General features: G+C 43.1%; 1 protein-coding gene across 1 annotated transcript in view; it reads right to left on the bottom strand.

The window, feature by feature from the left end:
• The window catches only part of LOC140724654 (extracellular calcium-sensing receptor-like), a 32966-nt gene extending 24466 nt beyond the window's left edge, over positions 1-8500 (bottom strand). Inside the window, exons 1-2 of the mRNA XM_073039079.1 lie at positions 8488-8500; positions 1269-1449 (exon numbers count right to left, since the gene is read on the bottom strand). Of these exons, the coding sequence (XP_072895180.1) occupies positions 1269-1449; positions 8488-8500 (194 nt within the window). The remainder of the gene's footprint in view (positions 1-1268; positions 1450-8487) is intronic.
• Between the last annotated feature and the right edge of the window lie 15943 nt (positions 8501-24443).

Below are 24443 nucleotides of genomic sequence, written 5' to 3'. Positions count from 1 at the left end.
ACAAACTACCCAGGACGTCTTCAAGGAGCAGTGTTTCAGAAAGGCAGCGTCCATTATTAAGGACTTCTAGCACCTAGGGCATGCAATTTTTCACTGTTATTATCAGGAAGCAGGCACAGAAGTATGCAGTCACACACTCAGCTATTCAGATACAACTTCTTCTACTCTGCCATCCGATTCCTAAATGGACATTGAACCGCTGTGCACTACCTCACATTTACAAATGTATATATTATTTCTGCTTTCAGCACAATTTTCATCTATTCAATATACGCAAACTGTATAGAGTATACTGAACAAAATTTAAATCTTTAATATTAGTATCCTATTTTCTCTTCCATATTATGTATTGCATTGAACTGTTGCTGCCGCGTTAACAAATCTCATTAAACCTGATTCCAATTCTGATTCCAGATACACAATAGAGGTAATCAGCGGTCAGACGGAGTGTGTTCTTTGTGTAATTATCCACCAGAAACCTCACCTGTACATTTCCTGCCACAGTATCTGCCTGATCGGCTGATTAGCAGCTTGCTTAAATTACGTGTTGACTCCATCATCTGCCGCCAGTTTTGTCTCCACTGATTTTATCTCTCTCAAGAAATACCCAGTATTCTTCACAGAAAACCCAATACACAATAGTTTGAACAACTATTAACTGGTACACCACCTACCATGGATGTGACTTCATGCACCTTTATGTGATTGAACAATTTCTAATGCAGGCATAGCGGTACATCAGGCACTTTTCTTCGAGAAAATGAATTGCCCAGCCTAGTTTTACTAGGATCACTGAACAGAAATACACATCCAGTTATATTGTCCACTGCAGCAACATAATGAAAACAAGAAACGTATATATTCAAGTCAAGTCAAGTCAACTTTTATTGTCATTTCGACCATAACTGCTGGTACAGTACATAGTAAAAATGAGACAACGTTTTTCAGGACCATGGTTTACATGACGCAGTACAATTCCGTTCAAATCTAGATTCTTTGTGTCATGATTTTGTTTCCATCGCCTAATGACAATGGAAGTGGTGTATAACAAACATATGTTTGTGAAGGCACACGAAAACTAACGGTAATTCAAATAGTTCACGTTGATGTACAATGGAAAATAAATATTATTCAAGGACACTGCTAAGTAGCAATAAAGGACAATTACAATTGTACAGAAAATCATCAGATGATAATTTTCTATACAATTTGAAGATCTATTCAATGTGCAGTAATTATTTTTGTTAGCCTAAGAGATGTAAACTCACCTTTTGCACTCAGTGTTCTTTGGAGAAAGAGTAAATGTATGGAAGTGGTGAATCGAATCCAAATGTATGGTAAATATCCCACCAAGTATGATATCACCATCCTTGGCTAAATCAGGCAAACTCTCCTTTCCTCGACGTTTGCAGAGGACTCCGTGCGCCTCTGGCGTAGCGGCGAGGAACACTAAAAGCAGAAACGGAAACATCGTCTTTTCAAAGTGACTGCAACAGCCAGTAGAAAATCGTGGATTTATAATGTCTTTAATATGATCTGAAGATGTCCCAGAGCGGATTTAAAGTGCAGTCACTGTATTAATGTATTTTGTCTCTGATGATGACATGGTACACGAGAGACACACGTATATATCTAGGTACATCTGTCCGACAGCTGGGGCAATTTCACAGAACAAAACAATTACATCTAATAGAATGAGTGAAAGGCTGCATTCCTAGCAAATCGAAAAAAAAACCATTTTCATTCAAATTCGAACGAACTCCAGAAAATATGAATGTTTCGTGCTGCTAATAATTGATTATCGGTATGCAATTTAGCCATTACTCAGCTGATACCACCATGATTAACTAAAATCAATTCTAATTTGAATAACAACTGCACAATAGAACTATAGCTGGGGACATCGATGGCAAGGAACGGAAAATCTACAGAAGGCGGTGGAACCGTCGTGTCCATCACAGGTAAAACGCCATGCACCACTTATTTCAGGTACATAGAGTACTGGCACAAATAAACAGAGGAAAAAAAACAATCATCCCACTAGATTTATGACCGATTATTAACATACAACCATCAGGCTTCCGAACTGGCGTGGATAACGTTATGGATCTCTACTGTGAACATTTTACGACCCAGAGATCAACCTGAATGTCGTCTTTACATCCCATGTCCTCAGAACTGATTTTCATGTGCATTGAAATCATGTCTAACATTCCACGGTTTCACATTTTCCTGTTTTATCCCGTTACTCATTATTTTCCGTAATATCTGGAAATTTATATATCTCTCTAAGTGCTAAAGAATCCCAAAGTTTAATTATTCTATTAATGAGGAACTTTCTCCGCATCTCAGTTTTGAGTGGTTCTTCTGGCCTCAACATGTGAATCATTTCTCTGCATACAATCCGATTGTGCCAACTTTTGTCGGAATATCTGACTTTCTCTTCAACACCGGAGCATATTGAGGTAATCCATTCAATTCTTTCTGATATTGTAAACCTGTCATCACAGGACAATTCCGGTGAATTATTGCTACATTTCTTCCTTTGGAGAAGAGTGCTAATGCACATCATAATAGTCAGCTCTGGCCTCGACCACAGAAGTGCGATTTCTTATCTGCACTTATAATCAACAACGTAAGAGGAGCTTCAGATGCTAAAAATCCAGAACAAAACAAGCAACGGCTAGTAGAACTCACTGACAGCAATGCATTAACAGTCGATGTTTCCAGTGGATTTCCTTCATCGGGACTGGAATTGGAGGGGAATACGCCACAGTCAGAAAGTTGGAATAGCAGTTGGATTACTAGTTGGATGGTTCTGGCTGAATCAGGTTAGTTAGGGAGGGTAATGAATTAATCCGCTCGGAGTCGACAGGTGGAATAAGTAAAGGGCTGGTGAAAAGGAGATCTGATAATAGAGGAGAGTGAACATGGGAGAATGGTATGAAGGAGAGGCACCGGGAGTAGTTAACTAGTAGCTGAGGAGGAGAAAGGGGTAACTGGGGAATAGGAAATCCTCCTTCCGGGAACAGATGAGGTAGAGACGAAAATTTTAAGAAAAGGAAATGTCATTTTTGCAGAAGACAGATTAGGAGGAGGAATATTGACCAGCTCAGAATGGGTGCATGAAGCGGCACAAGGGTAAGTCCTTGTGTAATTCCCACTAATCTCTTTCCATTCACTTATCGCTGCAAGCTGAAGAAATACTACAACCTCGAACTCATCTCATCCCTCACCACTGTTTAGAGATCTAAGGAACTCATCCAGGTGAAGCAATAGTTCACCAGCGAATCTACAGGGGTACTTTGTAATATCTTGTTTTGACGATACGGTATTTTAAATTTGGTGAGACGCTATGTAGATTTGGAGACATCACTCTCCAGGACCTTCATTTCAGAATCAGGTTTATTTCAGCGGGCTGTGACGTGAAGTTCACTAACTGAACAGTATTAGTTCAATGCAATGCATAAACTAGAAGATAAGAAAAATAATAAATACGTAATAGGCATCCGTTAGTGTCGTGAGACCATGGAATGTTTCCAGGGCGCAGGCCAGGGCAGGGTTGCATGGCAGACAGGGAGCTGTCCATGCTGCAAATCTCACTTCTCCACACCGATGTTGCTCAAGGGAAGGGGAAGCGCAGATACAGATTGACACCGGTGTCGTCGCACAGCAATGTATGGTTAAGTGCCTTGCTCAATGACACAACACGCTGCCTTAGCTGAAGCGCGAATTAGCGATCTTCAGATCACTAGAACAACGCCTTAACCACTTGGGGCATGGCCAGGTCAACCCAGCTGAAAATAGGTCCTGGCAAAATGCTGGGGGATAACCTTGCCATAGACTAGCTTCCTATCCGGGGGGTAGCGGGAACGAGTCTCGTACTCTCAGTCGCTTCACGCTATGGAAACCTGCATAAGCACCGACCTGATAGACCTATAAGGCCTGGGACGGATTTTAACTATTAAGTACAATAATAGTAACAAATAAACAAGTAAATCAAATGAACACGATTAGTATACTGTATATTAAAAAAATGAAGTAGTGTCCAATGATTCAATGCCCATTTAGAAATCGGATGGCAGATGGGAGGAAGCTGCCATGTGCCAAAGACATGATTGCCGATTGCCTAAGCATTTAAATCCAATCCCCAGTCACGTTATGACATGTCAGTCTATGGCCTCCTATAATGACGTAATGAGGCCACTCCCAGGTTGGTGGATAAATCCTCATATTTGTTGCAGTTAGCCACTCTGGCAGAATGAACATCGATTTCTCCACCATCCAGTGATAGGGTTTTGGCTCAACGGGCATAGCAGGTAACTGGACGAGGGTTTTCTGTGTTAATTGTAGAAAGGAAGTATACGTGTGAGGCTGGTTTTCTGTGCTCGGTTACAGATGTGGGAGGTACTGGAGTCTCACAGCGTCCCGGACAGCCATTTCTGTAGCAGGTGTGTCGAGCTGTAGCTCCTAATGTACCGCATTAGGGAACTGGAGATGCAGCTCGATGTCTTTCGTCTGGTCCGGGACAGTGATGAGGTGATAGAAAGGAGTTATAGGCAAGAGACCACACCAGGGCCACGGGAGACAGACAACTGTGGAACAATCAGGAGAGGGAAGGGGAAGAGTCAGGTACTGGAGAGTACCCAGTGGCGGTACCCCTTGACAATAAGTACTCCTGTTTGAATACTGTTGGCGGGAGGACAGCCGACCTAGGAGAAGTAACAGTGGCCGTGCCCTTGGCACAGCGACCGGCCCTGTGGCTCAGAAGAGTAGCGAAAGGTGATAAGGGCAGTAGTGATAGGGGGTTCTATAGTTTGGGGATCAGGCAGGCGATTCTGAGGACGCAGGAAAGAAACATGGATGGTAGTTTGCCTCCTAGGAGCAAGGGTCAGAATGTTTCAGCTATCGTCCAAGATGTCCTGCAGTGGGAAGGATGACAGCCAGATGTTGTGGTTTATATTGGTACCAATTACATAGGTATGAAAAAGTAAGAGGTCCTGAAAAAAGACTACAGGGTGTTAGGAACAAAGTTAAGAAGTAGGACTGCAAAGGTAGTAATCTCGGGATTACTGCCAATGCCAGGCGACAATGAGTATAGGAATAGAATGAAGTGGAGGATACATGCATTGCTGAAGGATTGGAGCAGGGAACAGGGATTCAGATTTCTGGATCATTGGGAGCTATTTTGGGCAGGTGTGACTTGTACAAAAAGGATGGGTTGCACTTGAATCCCAGGCGGAACAATATACTGGTGGGGAGGTTTGCTAAGGCTACAGGGGAGAGGTTACGCTGGAATTGTTGGGGGGTGGGAAGCGAACTGAGGAGACTGTGGGAGAGTCGTTTGGCTCACAAATAGAGACAGCTTGGAGACAGTGTGATGAAGAAACAAAGACTGGTGATGGAGAAGGCACGCGCTCAGATGAATGGTTTGAGATGTGTGTAATTTAACGCAAGGAGTATGGTGAACAAAGAGGATGAGCTTAGAGCGTGGATCAGTACTTAGAGCTATGATGTGGTGACCATTACAGAAACTTGGATGGCTCAGGGACAGGAGTGGGTACTTCAAGTGCTGGGTTTTAGATGTTTTAGAAAGGACAGGGATAGAGACAAAAGAGGTGGGGACGTGGCACTGTTGATCAGAGATAGTGTCCCGGCTGCAGAAAAGTTGGATGCCATGTAGGGATTGTCTACAGAGTCTCTGTGGGTGGAGGTTAGGCACAGGAAGGGGTCAATATTTTTACTGCGTGTTGCTTATAGGCCGCCCGACAGTAACAGGGATATCGAGGAGCAGACAGGGTTAGACGTCCTGGAAAGGTGTAATGCTAACAGAGTTCTCGAGATCGGAGATTTTAATTTTCTAAATATCGATTGGCATCTCCCTAGAGCAAAGAGTTCAGATGGGGTGCTGTTTGTTAGGTGTGCTGAGGAAGGTTTCTTGACACAATTTGCAGATAAGCCTACAAGAGGAGAGAATGTTCTTGATTTGATATTTGGAAATGTACCTTGTCAGGTGTCAGATCACTCAGTTGTAGAGCATTTTGGAGATAGTGATCATAATTCTAGCTCCTATACAAGAGCATTGGAGAGAGATAAGAACAGTCACGTTAGAAAAGCGTTTAATTGGAGTAAGTGGAATTATGAGTCTATCAGGCAGGAAATCGGAAGATTAAATTGGGAACAGACGTTCTGAGGGAAAAGCAGGGGAGAAATGTTGCAATTGTTCAGGGAATATTTGCGTGGAATTCAGCATAGGTACATTCCAATGAGGCAAAGAAGTTATGGTAGCGTACAGAAACCGTGGTGTACAAAGTATATTACAAATCTAGTCAAGAAGAAAAGAAAAGCTTAGAATAGGTTCATACAGTTAGGTAATGTTAGAGATCTAAACGATAATAATGCTAACAGGAAGGAGCTTTAAAGGGAAATTAGGAGAGCAGGATAAAGGAAAATCCAAGGAATTCTGCAACTATGTGAAGAGCAAGAGGATAAGATGTGAAAGAATAGGACCTCTCAAGTGTGACAGTGGGAAAGTGTGTATGTAACCATGGACATAGCAAAGGTACTTAATGGATACTTTACTTTATTATTCGCTATGGAAAAGGATCTTGGTAATTGCAGTGCTGACTTGCAGCCGACTGAAGAGATTCAGCATGTAGATATTAAGAAAGAGGATGTTTGAAGCTTTTGGAAAGCACAAAGTTGGATAAGTCGCTGGGACCGGATGAGATGTACTCCAGTGTACTGTGGTCAGCAAGGGGGGAAGATTGCTGCGCCTCTAGCGATGATATTTGAATAATCAATGCGGACGTGTGAGGTTCAGGAGGATTGGAGGGTTGCGGATGTTGTTCCTTTAGTCAAAAAAGTGTTTGGAGATAGCCCATGAAATTAAAAACCGATGAGTCTTTTTCAGTGGTCGGTAAGTTGACGGAGAAGATCCTTAGAGACAGGATTTATGAACACTTGGAGAGGTACAATATGACTAGAAACAGTCAGCATGGCTTTGTCAAGGGCTTGTCGTGCCTTATGAACCTGACCTAGTTTGCTGAGGATGTGATTAAACACATTAAAGAAAGAAGAGTAGTAGATGTAATGTATATAGATTTCAGCAAGGCACCTGATAAGGTATACAATTCAAGGCTTATTGAAAAAGTAAGGAGTCATGGGATCCAAGGGGACATTGCTTTGTGGTTCCAGAACTAGCCTGCCACAGATAGCAAGGAGTGTTTGTAGATGAGTCCTATTCTGCGTGGATGTCGCTGAACAGTGCTGTGCTACAGGGATCTGTTCTGGCACCCTTACTTTTCGTGATTTTGATAAATTAACTGGATAAGGAAGTGAAGGGATGGGTACGTAAGTTTAATGATGACACAAAGGTTGGAGGTGTTGTGGATAGTGTGGAGAGCTGTCGAAGACTACAGTGGGACATTGTTAGGATGCAAAACTGGGCTGAGAAGTGACATATAGAGTTCAGCCCTGATAAGTATGAAATGGCTCATTTTGGTAGGTCAAATATGATGAGAGAATGTAGCATTAGTGGTAAGACTCTTGGTAGTGAGGAGGATAAGGTATCTTGGGACTGAGTCCATCGGAAGCTCAAAGCATCTGCGCAGGTTGACTCTGTGGTTATGAAGGTATACGGTGTATTGACCTCCATTAAACGTGGAATTGAATTTAGGAGCCGATAGGTAATGTTGCAGCTATATAGGACCATGTTGATACTCCACTTGGATTACTGTGCTCATTTCCGATCGCCACGCTACAGGAAGGGTGTCGAAGCATAGAACGGATGCAGAGGAGATTTACAAGGATGTTGGCTAGATTGGGGAGTATACCTTATGAAAACAGATAGAGTGAACTCATTTTTTTTCTCCTTGAAGCGACGGAGTATGAGAGGTGACATGATAGAGATGTATAAGATGATGAGAGGCATTGGTTGTGCGGATTGTTAGAGGCTTTTTTCCCAGGGCTGAAATGCTTGCCACAAGAGGACACAGGCTTAAGGTGCTGGGGAGAGGGTACAGAGAAGATGTCAGGGATAAGTTGTTTTTTTTTCGCAGAGAGTGGTCAGTGCGTGGAATGGGCTGCTGGCAACGTTGGTGGAGATAGGGCCTTTTAATAGATTTTTGGATAGGTATATGTGGCTTAGAAAAGTAGAGGGCTAAGTGTATGCCTAGCAATTTCCAAGGTAGACACATCCTTGGCACAACTTTGTGGGCCGAAAGGCCTGTACTGTGCTGTAGGTTTGCTATGTTTCTATGTTTGTAGTAAACTTCTCCCTCCGCTTCCCTTGTCTTCTGCTCGCCACTTTGCCCTCTGTGTCGCTTCTTCTCCGCTACTGACCTTACTACCACTTCCACCTCCTTTCTCCTCGGCTCCCTTCTCACTTCTGATAATATTACCTTTAATTTATCTTTTGCAACTATCACCTCGCCTACGCCCCCCCCCCCCCGCCTTACCTATCACCTTCTGCGTTACAAGCCTTACCGTGCTTCTCCATCTTATTTTGGCGTGTTTCGCACGGCCAGATCTGATCAGAGGCCGAAATTTCCTCTGGGTTGCCGCCCGAAATGCTGAATTCTGCTGTATTTTATATGTATGACTGTTCTAATCAAAAGCCATTTCTTCATTGAAAAGGGACGACTTTCTTTTTTCTTAAATTATTTTCTATCTCGTACGCAATTATATACTAATTCATCTTGTCAGATTCTCGAGCACCTTAGCAGTGTCCTCTCAGATTTCAACTCGTCTTACATTTGCATTATCATAAGATTTCAGTGTAACATTTCCTTCCCGGCGACCACTTCACTGATAAAGATCAGGAGAGATTGCGGAAGCGTTAATAGTGATCTTTGAAGATTCTGACATGGTACCCGATGACTGGAAAATTGCAAATCCTACTCCCCTATTTAAGAAGGGTGGGTGGCAGAAGAAAGGAAACTTTAGATCTGTTAACCTGACATTAGTGGTTTGGAGTTGCTGAAGTCGATTGTTTTGGATGAGCTTACAGAGTACCTGGAGGCACATGACAAGATACATCTAAGGCAGCATCGTTTCCTAAAGGGAAAATCCTGCCTGCCTAATGTATTGCAATTTTCTGAGGAAGTTACAAATACGGTAGACAAAGGAGGTGGTGTAGATGTGGTTAATTGGATTTTCAAAATCCTTTCGACACACAGTCGTTTAACAAGACAAGAGCCCATAGAATTACAACAAAGAAAAATAGAAACATAGAAACATAGAAAATAGGTGCAGGAATATTCCATTCGGCCCTTCGAGCCTGCACCGCCATTCAGTATGATCATGTCTGATCATCCGACTCAAAACCCTGTACCTGCTTTCTTTCCATGTCCTCTGATCCCTTCAGCCACAAGGGTCATATCTAACTCCCTCTTAAATATAGCCAATTAACTGGCCTCAACTGTTTCCTGTGGCAGAGAATTCGACAGATTCATCACTCTGTGTGTGAAGATGTTTCTCCTCATCTCGGTCCTAAAAGGCTTCCCCTTTTATCCTTAAACAGTGACCTCTCGTTCTGGACTTCCCCAATATCGGGAACAATCTTCCTCAATCTAGCCTGTCCAATACCTTTAGAATGTTATACGTTTCAATAAGATCCCCCCATTAATCTTCTAAATTTCACGAGTGTAAACCAAATTCGATCCATCCTTTCTTCATTCGAAAGTCCTGCCTTCCCAGAAATCAATCTGGGGAACCTTCTTTGTTCTCTCTCTCTATGGCAATAATGTCTTTCCTTAGATTGGGGAGCAAAACTGCACACAATACTTCAGGTGTGGTCTCACCAAGGCCTTGTACAACTACAGTAGAACATCCCTGCTCCTGTACTCGAATCCTCTTGCTATGAATGCCAACATACCATTCGCCTTTTTCACCACCTGCTGTACCTGCATGCCCACTTTCAATGACTGGTGTACAATGACAGCCAGGTCTCGCTGTACCTCCCTTTTTCCTATTCGGTCACCATTCGATAATATCTATTTTCCTGTTCTTGCCACCAAAGTGGATAACCTCACATTTATCCACATTAAATTGCATCTGCCATGAATTTGCCCACTCACCTAACCTGTCCAAGTAAACCTGCATCTTCTTAGCATTCTCCTCACAGCTAACACTGCAGCCTAGCTTCGTGTCATCCGCAGACTTGGAGATGTTGCATTTAATTCCCTCGTCTAAATCATCAATATATATTGTAAACAACTAGGGTCCCAGCACTGAGCCTTGTGATACCCAACTAGTCACTGCCTGCCAGTTTGAAAAGGTCCCGTTTATTCCAACTCTTTGCTTCTTGTCTGCCAACCAATTCTCTATCCACATAAATACCATATCCCAAATACCGTGTGTTTTAAGTATGCACACTAATCTCCTGTGTGGGACCTTGTCAAAATGTACAAATATACCACATCTACTGGTTCTCCCCTATCCACTCTACTAGTTACATCCTCAAACAATTCTATAAGATTCGTCAGACATGTCTTTCCTTTCACAAATCCATGCTGACTTTGTCCGATTATTTCGCCTCTTTCTAAATGTGCTGTTATCACATCTTTGATAACTGGCTCTAGCATTTTCCCCACCACCGATGTCAGGCTAACCGGTGTATAATTCCCCGGTTTCTCTTTCCCTCATTTTTCTAAAAAGTGGGGTTACATTAGACACCCTCCAATCCTCAGAAACTAATCCAGAATCTAAGGAGTTTTGAAAATATATCACTAATTCATCCAGTATTTCTTGGGCTACTTCCTTAAGCACTCTGGGATGCAGCCCATCTGGCCCTGGGGATTTATCTACCTTTAATGCCTTCACTTTACCTAACACTACTTCCCTACTAACTTGTATTTCCCTCAATTCCTCCATCTCACTTGACCCTAGGTCCCCTATATTTCTGGAAGATTATTTATTTCCTCCTTGGTGAAGACAGAACTAAAGTAGTTATTCAATTGGTCTGCCATGTCCTTGCTCCCCGTGATCAATTCACCCGTTTCTGACTGTAAAGGACCTTTATTTGTCTTAAACAAACTTTTTTTCTTTTCACATATCTATAAAAGCTTTCACAGTCAATTTTTATGTCCCCTGCCAGCTTTCTCTCATAATCTTTATTCCCTTTCCTACCTAAGCAGTTTGTCCTTCTCTGCTGGACTCTGAATTTCTCCCAGTCCTCAGGTGGGCCGTTTTTCCTGGCTAATTTGTATGTTTCTTCTTTGGACTTGATACTATCCTTAATTTCCCTTGTCAGCCACGGGTGCACTAAATTCCCAGGTTTATTCTTTTGCCAAACTGGGATGCACAATTGTTGTCGCTCATCCATGCGATCTTCAAATGCTTGCCATTGCATATCCATTGTCAACACTTTAAGTATCATTTACCAGTCTATCTTAGCTAATTCACGTTTCATACTTTCACAGTTACCCTGCTTTAAGGTCAGAACCTTTGTTTCTGGATTAACTATGTCACTCTCCATCTTAATGAAGTATTCCACCATATTATGGCCACTCTTATCCAAGGGGCTTCGCACGAAAAGATCGCTAACTAAACCTTCCTCATTGCTCAATACCCAGTCTAGAATGGCCTGCTCTCTAGTTGGTTCCTCGACATGTTGATTTAGAAATCCATCCCGCATACATTCCGAGAAATCCTCTTCCTCATCACCCTTACCAATTTGGTTAACCCAATCTATATGTAGATTGAAATCACTCATTATAACTACTGTTCCTTTATTGCACGTATTTCTAATTTCCTGTTTAATGCCATCCCCAAACTCACTACTACTGTTAGGTGGCCTGTACACAACTCCCACCAGCGTTTTCTGCTGCTTAGTGTTATGCAGCTCTACCCATATCGATTCCACATCCTCCAGGCTAATGTCCTTCCTTTCTATTGCGTTTTTCTCCTCTCTAACCAGCAATGCTACCGTACCTCGTTTTCTTTACTGTCTATCCCTCCTGAATATTAAATATCCCTGGATGTTGAGACCCCATCCTAGCTCACCCTGAATCCATGTCTCTGTGATCGCAACTATATCATATTCATTAATAACTATCTGCTCATTCAACTCATCCACCTTGTTACGAATGCTCCTCGCATTGACACACGAAACCTTCAGGTTTGTTTTTACAACACTCTTAGCCCTTATACAATCATGTTGAAAAGTGGCCCTTTTTGATTTTTGCCCTGGATTTGCCTGCCTGCTACTTTTACTTTTCACCTTACTACTTTTTGCTTCTACCCTGTCTTTACACCCCTCTGTCTCTCTGCAAGGAAGTTAAAACCACACGTGGAGCATTGGCTAATTGGCAGAAAACAGAGAGTGGGAATAAAGGGACCCTATACTGGCTGTCTGTTTGCAGTGGAATTACACAGAGGCCGGCGTTAGCACCACTGATTATTTTTGTCAACGATTTTGACGATGGGTTTAATCGATTTCTGGCTAAATATGCCGATGACGCAAAGATAGGTGGAAGTGCGGGTAGGTTTGAGGAAACAGAGAGCGACAGAACGACTTAAATAGTTTACGGGAATGTGCAAAGAGGTGAGAAATGAAACACAATGTTGGAAATTGTATGTTTATGCACTTCAGCGGGGAGAGAATTCAAAATGCAGTAATGCAAATGGGCTTGGGAGTCATTTGCAAGATACCCTAAAGATTAAATTTCCAGATTGAGTAGGTGATGTAGAAGGCTAATGAAATGTTGGCATTAATTTCTAAAGAGATTTAGAAATAATGGCATAAATATGATGCTCTTTCAGGCACTTGTGAGACTACACTTGCAGTACTGTGTGTAGTTTTCGGTTCCTTATTTTACAAAATGATATACTGACATTGGAGAGGAAACAGAGAAGATTCATGAGAATGATTTTAGAAATGAATGGGTTACCGTATGAGGAACGTCTGGAAGTTGTTGAACTGTATTCACTCATGTTCAGGAGAATGGGAGGGCTCAGATCTCATAGAATGTTAAAAGCCCTGAACAGATTAGATCTGGCAAATTTATTTCTCATGGCAGGGGAGTCTAAGACAAGGGGACACGACTTCAGGATTGTTGGACGTCCATTTAGTACAGAAATGCGGAGATATTTCTTTATTCAAAGGGCGGTAAATTAGTTGATAGAAGCGGCTGTTGAGGCCCAGTCAGTGAGTGTACTTAAGTCATTTGAGTGTATTTTGATTAGCCAGGACATCAGAGGGCATCGGGAGAATGCGGGGGGGGGGGGGGGGGGGTGGTAACTGGAAGAATTAGATCAGCCCGTGATTTCTTGGTGGAGCAGAATTGATGGGCCAAATGGCTTTCTGCTGCTCTTATATCTTATGGTCTTAGTGTGTTATGGGAGAAGACGCTTTCCAAAATTCTGCTGTCTTCCACACAGTGTAAGTCACAGCTCGCTAACAAGTGAAAGGCCCAATTTTCCCAATTGAAAAAAAAAACATTTTCTGATATCGACTCCTGCACACTGTTGCAGTGTATTATCCTCAATTCCATATGCTTCAGAGCTCTCGACAACTTAATGTACGGATCCATCCTGAAGTACATCATGAACACTAAACTAGCATAACTTCCTCATCAGTTCTCGGATGCTCCAAGAAGTCCAAATAAAATTAATGTAAACGATTTCCCATTTACAAACATTTGATGATCCTGTTCAATTCCTGTTGTACTGGAAACATGTCCCGCATTTAAAATATCCTGTAGTATGTTCGCTTGCATCAATGTTATACCAACATTTAATACAATTTCGCTTGTCTTTTCTTGTATATATTACAGCATTTAATTTTGGTTATGAAGGACATTTATTCACTTGGTCGCAAGCAGCGTTTTGAACTAATGAAATTTCGCTGATGATTAGCTTATCATTTTTTACTCTCTTTTCATAGAGTTACGGAGTACTACACCCGGTAGACACTTTAATATGTTTTTGAGTTTCATGGTACGGTGCGTTCAGAAATGCTGTTTTATTATAAAACGTGCTTTATTTAACTGACTATCGCCTTCCTGCATCTTCAAGCGGTCTACCCATGCTCTTCTGACCTCTCTCATTCTTCCCGCTAGACTGTGCAATTTATTTTAGCTCCGAAGTTGTAAACAATAGTAACCTTAGGAGATCAATATTTGTGGAGCTCCTCAAACTACCCCCTCCAGCATAAGCATTCAATCCAGGTTTAGAATCACGTTGACCGCATTTAGTCAACGTTCTGCTATATGGTCTGAACAATAAATGATCAACTGGAAGTTTTATGCATGAGATTTGGTTCACTGTCTTGCTACGACATATTTAACTGATTAGTCATTAGCAGTAATGGGTATGTGTTCATGTGTACCTAATGAAGTCACAACTGTGTGTTATCTTGGAAGCAGATTCGTCTGCGCAGCCCATCCACAGTGGCCAAGAAACCTCTTAAGCCAGTTACGTTTGAAGCTTCCCATCATTGTCTAATTGTCTTTCCTTTTACCCTCTATGTTTCATCGTTTTGACCTGTAGGCTTCTTTTCAGCGTATATCAGATTTTCACGTTCATTCCTCCCAAACCGAGGGTGATGGGGTGGATATGCGTTTCTATGAAAGGAGGTGAAATTCTCTGCGCTGGCCTGAAGTTTATCCCTGGAGAACCTGTGTCCAACCCCTCAGCTGCTGAAGTTGAGATCAGCCTTAGAGATGGAATTAAAGAGTTGTAGTTTGGAAAGGTTTTCGGTAGTCATGTAGTTCCGCAGATGTCTTACTCGAGTGGAAGTTGGGCGGGGGTGTTGGTGTTAAGGGGTGGTGAACGGCGAAACATTACTGAAGTGAGGGTAAAAAGTGGCAGGTGAAGATACATCCTTCAAAACCATTGACAGCTGTTCAGATCTAAACCAGATGATTTGGATTGATGGGTGCATCATCGTGAAACAATGTTCAATGGAGATAAATCGTGTGTGTCAACTAAATGTGGAAACGCTTCTCCGCTATAACTCTGTATTCATATTCAAATAAATACTGGTAATGTAAAGGTCGTGTATAGTGATGCATGCTTCTCCTCCATTTCACCAGTGATCACCTTTTGTAGCATATCATATTAGATTATTGTTGACACAATGGTTTGGTACATTGCAAAATGATGTGCATGCCATCGATCGAGATCATATCATTACAGCTAAACCACGGAAGAAGAGGGGAACCATGGGTATGCAGGCGCAGCAGGCTATCAAAGAAGGCGAACGGAACGTTGATCTTCCTTGCCAGAACATTTGATTTTAAAAGCAGGGAGTTTATGCTGCAAAATAAATGATATTGCTGAGACCGCATTTGGACTTTTGAGTGCATTTCAAGATTCCTTACTTGAGGAAGGATATACTGGCTTTGAATGTAGTGCAGAGGAAGTGCACCATGTTGAGTCCAGAGATGAGGGGTTTAGATTGTGAGGAGAGATTGAGTCGCCTACGTCTGTACTCGCTGCTATTCAGAAGGATGAGAAGAGATCTTATAGAAAAATATACAAATATAAAAGGGATATATAAGGTAGAGGCAGCGAAGTTGTTTCCATTTATCGGTGAGACTAGAATAAGAAGACTTAGGCTGAAGATTTAGGGCAGAGTTGAGCCTTTTCCAAAGAGTAGTACATCTGTGGCATACTCTGCCCAACGATGCTGTCTGTGCTACCTCAATAAACATATTTAGAAAATGTTGGATAGATTTTTGCATAGTGGAATAATGGGTTATGGAGGGAAAACAGTAAATGGAGGTGAGTACATGGTCAGAGCAGCCAACGTTTTGTTGAACGGTGGAGCAAGTCGAAGGCCAGATGACTTTCTCTTGGTACTATTTCTTAGTTTGTTATGTTCTTATGTAAAACTATAACAGTATATAGAATAATGAGTAATAGTTGCAAAGCAAGTGCAGTGCTGGTAGATAATAATGTGCAAGGTTATGATGAAGTAAATGGAAAAATCCACTGTGTCGTATGTTGGAATACTTTAATTGTTTTAGAACAGTCGAATACTCTTCAGCATAGAACACAGAGTATATTTTTCCCTAAATTACTGAAATTGGTTTTAAAAGGTCATTAATGCTATGCATTAATATTCATATCAAGGGCTGCAGCTCTCATGGTACATTTAGAATGTATGGCTGTAGTCAGACCAGGATATATTGAGTCCAATATGAGTAACTTGCCAGGAGATTATTGGTGAATAATCACCTTGAGGATGTAGAGTCCACACAGAGAAACATGCTAGAAGTTTTTACATTTATGAAAAGGATAGATGGCTTAAACAGTCATCATTTCTATTGCCCAGAAGATAAATGTTAAAAACTAGAGGTGATTTCTGCAAAGTCAACGAAGAAATGTTTAAAAGAGACGTGCTGGCTCGTCTCTTACACCGAGAGTGCTCGTTGCCAGGGATGGGCTGCCCAAGCCTGTGATAGAAGCAATTACAATACGAGCATCGATGATGCGCGTGCCTGTCTGATCGATTATTTCATGTCCCTTATGTAGCTGCATCTACCAACCGGGACGTTTCGGGTGTTGAAAACTCTGTGAAATAAACAAAACTTACCTATGATAACATCCTTTTACGTTCCTCTGAATATCTTAAACTTATTCGTCTTTGTATTGATCATTACATTCCTGGAGAAGAAGTCCCTGGCGATCTATTCAATCCATGCATCTTATCATACTGTTCAGGCCCATGAAATCCTTTGTAGCAACACATACAAAGTTCTGGTGGAACGCAGCCGGCCAGACAGCATCTAAAGGGAGAAGCGCAGTCGACGTTTCGGGCCGAGAACTTTCGTCAGGAGTAACTGAAAGGAAAGATAGTAAGAGATTTGAAAGTAGGAGGGGGAGGGTAAAATGCAAAATGATAGGAGAAGAACGGAGGGAGCGGGGTGAAGCTGAGAGCCAGAAAGGTGATTGGCAAAAGGGATACAGAGCTAGAGAAGGGAAAGGATCATGGGACGGGAGGCCTAGGGAGAAAGAATGGGGGAGGGGAGCACCCGAGGGAGATGGAGATCAGGCAGAGTGATGGGCAGAGAGAGAAAGGAATAAAAAAGGAGCGGAAAAAAACTAATAAATGAGAAATGGGGTCAGAAGGGGAGAATGGGCATTAACGGAAGTTAGAGAAGTCAATGTTCATACCATTAGGTTGGAGGCTACCCAGCTGGTATATAAGGTGTTGTTCCTCCAACCTGAATGTGGCTTCATCTTGACAGTAGAGAAGGCCATGGATAGTCATATCAGAATGGGAATGGGACGTGGAATTAAAATGTGTGGCCACTGGGAGATCCTGCTTTCTCTTGGTGCATTGTCCGGGAATGATGCTGCCTGGCCTGTAGCGTTCCACCGGTATTTTGTGTGTGTTGCTTGAATTTCCAGCATCTCCAGATTTTCCCGAGTTATCCTTTGTTATATATTGGATCGAAGCAGTGTCAGAATCAGATGTTATTCGTCTCGGACTCTTACAGTACAATAGAGATCAGATTTATTTATCAACTTTATATCGAAACTTACGGTACAATACGTCACTACTTGTCAAATTAAATCACAGAGCGATGAATTCGGCAACTCGCAAGTGATGCAACGGTTACAGTGCCATCATGTCACGCCTATCACACTCTAACCCTGCATCTGTTGGTTAACCGATAGAAGACATAGAGTTGGTATAAATGGGTGTTTCACCGGTTGGCAGCCTGTGGTGGGTGAGGTGCCGCAGGGGTCGGTGCTGGGCCCACAGCTGTTTACCATTTACATTGAAAATTTGTAAGAGGAGACTGAGTGTAGCGTCGCAAAATTTGCTGATGAGATTAAACTGAATTGAAAAAAACAAATTGTACAGATGATGTGGAGATTCATAGCAAAGGGATATAGATAGGTTAAGTAAGTGGGCCAAGGTCTGGAGATCGAATACAACGTTGGTAAATTCGCGATCATGCACTTTGCAAGGATTAATAGAAGAACAGATTATTATTTAAACGATGAAAGATTGCAGCGAACTTCTGTGCAGAAGTACTTGGGCCAGATTCTGCATGAATCACAAGAAGTTGGCTTATAGATACAGCAGGTTATTAAGAAGGAAACGGAATGTTGACCTTCGTTGTTAGAACGATTGAATTCAAGAGCAGGGTCGTCATGCTGCAATTATACAGGGTACTGGTGAGGCCACACTTGGAGTAATGTGTGCAGTTCTGGTCTCCATTCTAGAGAAAGGATATACTGGCTTTGGAGGGAGTGCAGAGGAGAGTCACCAGGTTGATTCCTGGAATGAAGGCGCTCACCTATGAGGAGAGATTGAGTTGCCTGGGACTATACTCTCTGGAGTTCAGAAGAATGAGAGAGGTTCTTATAGAAACATACAAAATGTTGAAGGGGATAGATAAGATAAAAGTACGAAAGTTGTTTCCATTGTTAGGCGCGACTAGAATAGCAGACATTGCCTCAAGATTCAATGGGACAAGATGTGGGACGGAGATGAGGAGAAACTGTTCCCCCCCCCCCCAGAGAGTGGTAAATCTATGGAATTCTCGGCCCAGGGAAACAGATGAGTCTTCTTCAATAAATATATTTAAGAAACAGTTAGACAGGTTTTTTTACACAGTAAGGGAATGAAGGGTTATGGGGATAAGGCAGTTAGATGGAGCTGAGAGCTGATTTGACAGACAGATCAGCCATGATCTTATTGAATGGCGTGAGAGGCTCAATCGGCCAGACGGCCCACTCCTGCTTCTATTTCTTACGTTCTGTTTTTATTTTGTTCTGTGCTAAAACCGGTACAGCAGGAGGAAACCCACACGTTTATAAGGAAAACGCATCCACTTCTCTCGGGCAGCGTTTGCAGTCCAAGCCCGATCTTACAGTTAACCCTCTAAATTCATGTGTTAAACGCTACAGTACGGTGCAACTCAGATGTTTCTTAATCTTTAGTCCCATCACAGAAGAGCTATGGGAGCCGCAAAGCGGAAACTTAATGATCAGCTTCTTCCCCTCTACGAAACCAGGACCACCACGTGGGGAAGAAAGACGGTTCATTGCGCCCCTGCATTGAATATCGTGGCCTGCATAGCATCACCATAAAGAATAGGTATCCACTGCCCCTCTATCAACTCTACCTTCGAGCCCCTTTACGGAGCCTCAACTTTCTCTACGTTGGACCTGCGAAATGCCTATCATCTGGTCAGGATAAGGGAGGGAGATGGGTGAAAAACAGCTTTTAACACCCCTGTTGGTCATTTCGAATATCTGGTCATGCCATTCGGTCTAAGCAAAGCTCCCGCCGGCTTCCAATCCCTGGTAAACTATGTTCTCACTGACTTCATTAACCGTTTCGTTTTAGTTAATATGGATGACATGTTAATCTTCTCCCTCACTCTTCAGGAACACAACCATCATGTCCGTCAGGTTCTTCAGATGTTTTCGGAGAACAAGCTATTCGTTAAGGTTGAAAAGTGCGAGTTCAATGTCCTTTCCGTCAGTTTCCTGGAGCGCATAATTGAGAGTGGGCAAGTAAGAGCGGATCCCGAAAAAAATCCGGGCGGTGACGGAATTACCAAAACCCAGGACGTTCAAGTAACTCCAGTGATCACTGGGGTTCACAAACTTTGATCGTCCCTATATCAAGGATTACAGCAGAGTTGTAGCACCCCTGACTCGACTTAGCTCTCCCGTGACAATTTTTCACTGGACCCCGAAGAGGACTCACGCGTCTCGGAGTTAAAGAGGCGTTTACCTTCTGCTCCCATCCTGGCCCAACCTGACACCTCTCGTCAATTCATTGTGGAAGTCCATGCCTCCGACTCTGGGGTGGGAGCGATCCTCTCCCGACGCGACGGCCAAGACCAAAAGTTCCATCCCTGCGACTTCTTCTCTCGCCGTCTATCGCCCACCGAACGAAACTAGGACGTTGGGAACAGGGTGTTACTGGCCGGCAAACTCGCTTTGGAGGAGTGGTAGCACTGCTGGAGGGAGCTGAACATCAGTTCATCGTCTGGACGGACCACACGAACCTGGTATTCATCCAAACCACCAAACGCCTGAATTCCCGCCATGCAAGTTGGGCATTGTTTTTTGGCTGTTTCAGATTCACCTTTACGTATCGTCCTGGTTCAAAGAGAAGGAAGCCCCATGCTCTGTCTCGTTAATACGTCTCCGAGGAGGGCCTTCCACCATCCTGTGCGGTGGCAGCCTCCCCTGGGAGATCAAGTCCAGAGTCAAAGAGGGCCAACGGACTCAAACTCACTCAGGCAATGGACCCCCAATCGCCTCTTCGGGCCTTAATCTGCTCGGTCTCAGGTTCTCCATTGGGGACATACTTCTGGTTTCGCCTGCCATCCCAGAATCGATCGAACTGTGCCCCTTTCTGAAGAGACATTTCTGGTGGCCCTCCATGGATGCTGACACTCGCTCCTTCGTCTCTGTCTGTTCTGTATCTGCCCGCGGAAAAGCCTCCCATCGACCACCTGCTGGTTTGCTTCGTCCCCTACCTGTCCCTAGCTGTCCTTAGTCTCACATTTCTCTGGATGTTGTTACGGGAGTAACACCTTCGCATGGGAACACTTTTGTACCTACAATGGTGGACCGCTTCACCACAGCCGTGCACTTCGTAGCCCTTCCCAAACTCCCGACAGACCGTGAAACATCCGACTTCCTTGTGCATCACACCTTCCGCCTTCATGGAATTCCCCCGACATTATTTCTGACAGGGGCCCTAAATTCATCTCTCAAGCCTGGAGATTTTTTGTCAAGCCCTTGGCTTACGCCTTCCATCCGCAGGCTAAAGGTCAAACAGAACGAGCAAACCAGGATTTGGAAGCGGCGCTGGGCTACATAACCGCCAAAAACCCGTCATCTTGGAGCACTGATCTCGCTTGGGTAGACTACGCCCACAGTTCCCTGGTCAGCACCGCTACCGGAATGTCTCCCTTCAAATGCTCATTCGATTTCCAAACCCCTGTTTCCTGCTCATGAAGTCGACATCGCTGTGCCTTCAGTTCAGGTCCATCTCCGCCGGTGCCGCAAGGTTTGGAAGGAAGCACGTGCGGCCCTGCTCCCCTCAGCCGACCGCAACCGAAATCGTTGCAGATCGCCTTCGAATTCCTGCACCTAGTTATAGGCCTGGGCAGAAAACATCCCCCTCAAGAATGAACCCAAGAAACTAACCCCTGCTACCTGGGAACATTCGAAATTGAGAATATCATCAACGCCTCGGTGTTCAGACCGAATCTGCCCTGATCATGCATATTCATCCTACGTTACACGTCTCTCAATGGAAACCTGTGCCTGTCAGCCCCTTGTGCCCATCTACTGAACTTCATCCACCCGCCTGGATCATTGATAACTACCCAGTGGACACCGTCTGGCGAATACTGGATGTGCGCTGCCTAAAGAGGGGTCTTCGGTAGCTGGTCGATTGGGAGAGATACGACCCTCAGGAGCGCAACTGGATTCTCCGCTCCAACATTCTGGACCATTCCCTCATCCGTGATTTCCATCAAGACAATCTGGACAAGCCTGGTGGTTCGCCTGGAGTCTCCCGTTGAGGGATGGGGTGTGTACTACCACGGCCCCGCCGTTGAATACCCACTTTCGGTTCAGTGGCGAACATGCCTTCTTATTGTGGTAAGTGAGAGGCAAATGGCAGACTGGTTGAAACTGATGGAAGCTCGGTCGTAACTAAACTAGCCACACATTATTATGCAGAGGAAAATAGATCATCCGGGATGAAATAACGGAGAAATGTTGATGGCCGAAAACCCGAATTCTGCTCCTTGTTGTATGGTTTTATGTTTACCAAGTCAAAATACGTGAAGGAGTTGCAGAGATTTTGACACTTCATTCGTTTACTGACAAAACTAACAAATCATGTTTAGAATGCACTTGAGATCTAATATATCAGAATTGAATTTTTCGAACCTCCGGCGAGAGCTGCCTATGAAGAATGTATTCCATGTCTCATGGTTTAAGTGACTGAATGAAACAGATAAATAAATACGGTAAAATGTCCAACGTCCAAATACTCCAAGTTCCAAACGTACCTCCGTTAAAAGATGGCCCTACTGCTTTTGAGTGATATCTGACTGGTGCCTAACGAAACAAGGAAAGCAGCAAAATATTTTGTTAACCACACTATTTCTGGCAAATTATTATCGCAATAGTCTGTAACTTTCCTTTGGACTTGGAGTCAATTTGATGTTGCTGAACCAGGCAGGGGAGGCGGTGCGCTCGTCCCAGAGAGCTTGTAAGATTGTGAAATGTCGGGATACGTCCAAATAGTGGCCAAACTACAACGCAAACTCATGCTTTGTGGCGTGCACTTCGCTGCAACTTCGGGTACACTGCTGAACAGCCGCATGTCTAGCCATCAAACAAGGAAAGCAGGTATGGGAACTTCATAGGTTTAATTTAAACATGGAGCAACCATAATTATACAGTAAATCATATATTTTATCCAGTGCCTAAAATACGTTCTCCATATGACAAGTCATTCAATCCTGAAGCATTTTCGTGAAAGTCATTTGACCCCTGGATTCAGTTCGTCCGCCATTCCGTTGCTCCCCATTACTACCATTACCGCACCAATTTCCAGCGATACGACATCTACTCTCGCCTCTGTTTTATTGTTGGTTTCCAATTTATTTGTACTGGCTCTGAGACTTCATATTCCACCTTTACTAACTTAATGATATTTTTGTTGCCTTCCGATAATTATTAAATTTTGCCAATCATCTGGCATCCCAGAAGTATTTGATAGATTACATGCCCTGCCGTTGGCTATTATGTTGGCTTTGACTTCTCTTGTTATCTACAAATGTGTCATCTTGCCTTTAGAATATTCCTTCATGTTTCCCATGCATATATCATCTGCCTTCCGAATTGCTGCCAGAAATTCTGGGCATTTTTGCTCTACAGTCATCCACGAAACACATTTTTTCCAATCATTTCTGGCCATCTCAACACTCTTGACCCTGTAATTCTCTTTACTCGTCTGTGATACTGATGCATCTGACTTTAACTTCTCCTTCTCAAATTCTAGGACAAGCTCCGTCAATTTATGATCATTTGCACCAAACAACTCGTGTCTATTAAGCTCTATTTAAATTCCCGATCATTGCATATCACCCAATCCAGAATAGATGATACTGTCGTGAGCTAACTCAGAGCTTCTTTTTATCGCCATTTTGTATGCATATTAGAAAGCTTTCTCCTGGAATCTAGCATCAACTTAAATTCGCCAGTCTAACTGCATATTGAAATCCATCATGACTATTGTAATATTAACTTTTGTCATGCATTTTCAATCTTCATTTTGTTTTGTAGAACACGTCATTTGTGGTTTTGTATACAACTTTCATCAGGCTATTCGTACCCTTTGCTGTTCCTTAGTTCTATTCTCAATAACTCAACACCTTCCAATCAAATCTCTTCTCTTTCTCATTATTTTGTAAACAGCGTAAAGCTCACCCTTCGTCTGTCTACCTGCCCTCTGTATTCAATATGTATCTTTTTACATTAATCTCTGTGTTATACTCTTTGTCAGCCATGATTCAGTGATGCCTACAGTATCATACCGGTTCATCTATTTGATTCCTTATACTTCCAGCATTCAAATATAACACCTTCGGTCCTGTTTTCACCCGTTTCTATTTTGTCTTCTTTTACTTTGCGACTGATACAGTTGACTGCAACTTTGCCTATCACCAGGTTCTCCCTGCTAGAAATTTCAATACGCAATTCCTGTTTGTAATCCAACTACCTATTGTTCAGCACTATCACTCCAGCTCTCATCTCACTGACAAAATAGTTCAACCTTCCGGGCAATACTAGCCAACCTGAACACAAGAATATTGGACACCTTCGGGTTCACTGCAAACGACCTTTTACACTGTTCTTCTTTATCGTAAGTGTTCCCAATGGTCCACAAATCTGTACACCTGTCCTGAACACTAGTTCCTCACCACATATTTTCCTGCCAAATCATTCTGTTCGCAACAGGAGTCAGTGATCATAATGCAATTGAGTTCATACTGCAGTTTGAGAGTAAGAAGCATAATAGAAAATAGACAATCGAAAATAGGTGCAGAAGTAGATCATCCGGCCCTTCGAGCCTGCACCGCTATTCTGAGATCATGGCTGATCATCTACTATCAATACCCTGTTCCTGCCTTGTCCCCATATCCCTTCATTCCCCTATCTATAAGATACCTATCTAGCTCCTTCTTAAAAGCATCCAGAGAATTGGCCTCCACTGCCTTCTGAGGCAGTGCATTCCACACCCCCACAACTCTCTGGGAGAATAAGTTTTTCCTTAACTCTGTCCTAAATGACCTACCGCTTATTCTTAAACCATGCCCTCTGGTACTGGACTCTCCCAGCATCTGGAACATATTTCCTGCCTCTACCTTGTCCAATCCCTTAATAATCTTATATGTTGCAATCAGATCCCCTCTCAATCTCCTTAATTCCAG

Source organism: Hemitrygon akajei, chromosome 3 (assembly GCF_048418815.1).
Source record: "Hemitrygon akajei chromosome 3, sHemAka1.3, whole genome shotgun sequence".
Taxonomy (NCBI): Eukaryota; Metazoa; Chordata; class Chondrichthyes; order Myliobatiformes; family Dasyatidae; genus Hemitrygon; species Hemitrygon akajei.
The sequence above is the reverse complement of the archived record's forward strand: the minus strand, read 5'-3'. Positions and strand labels throughout refer to the sequence as shown.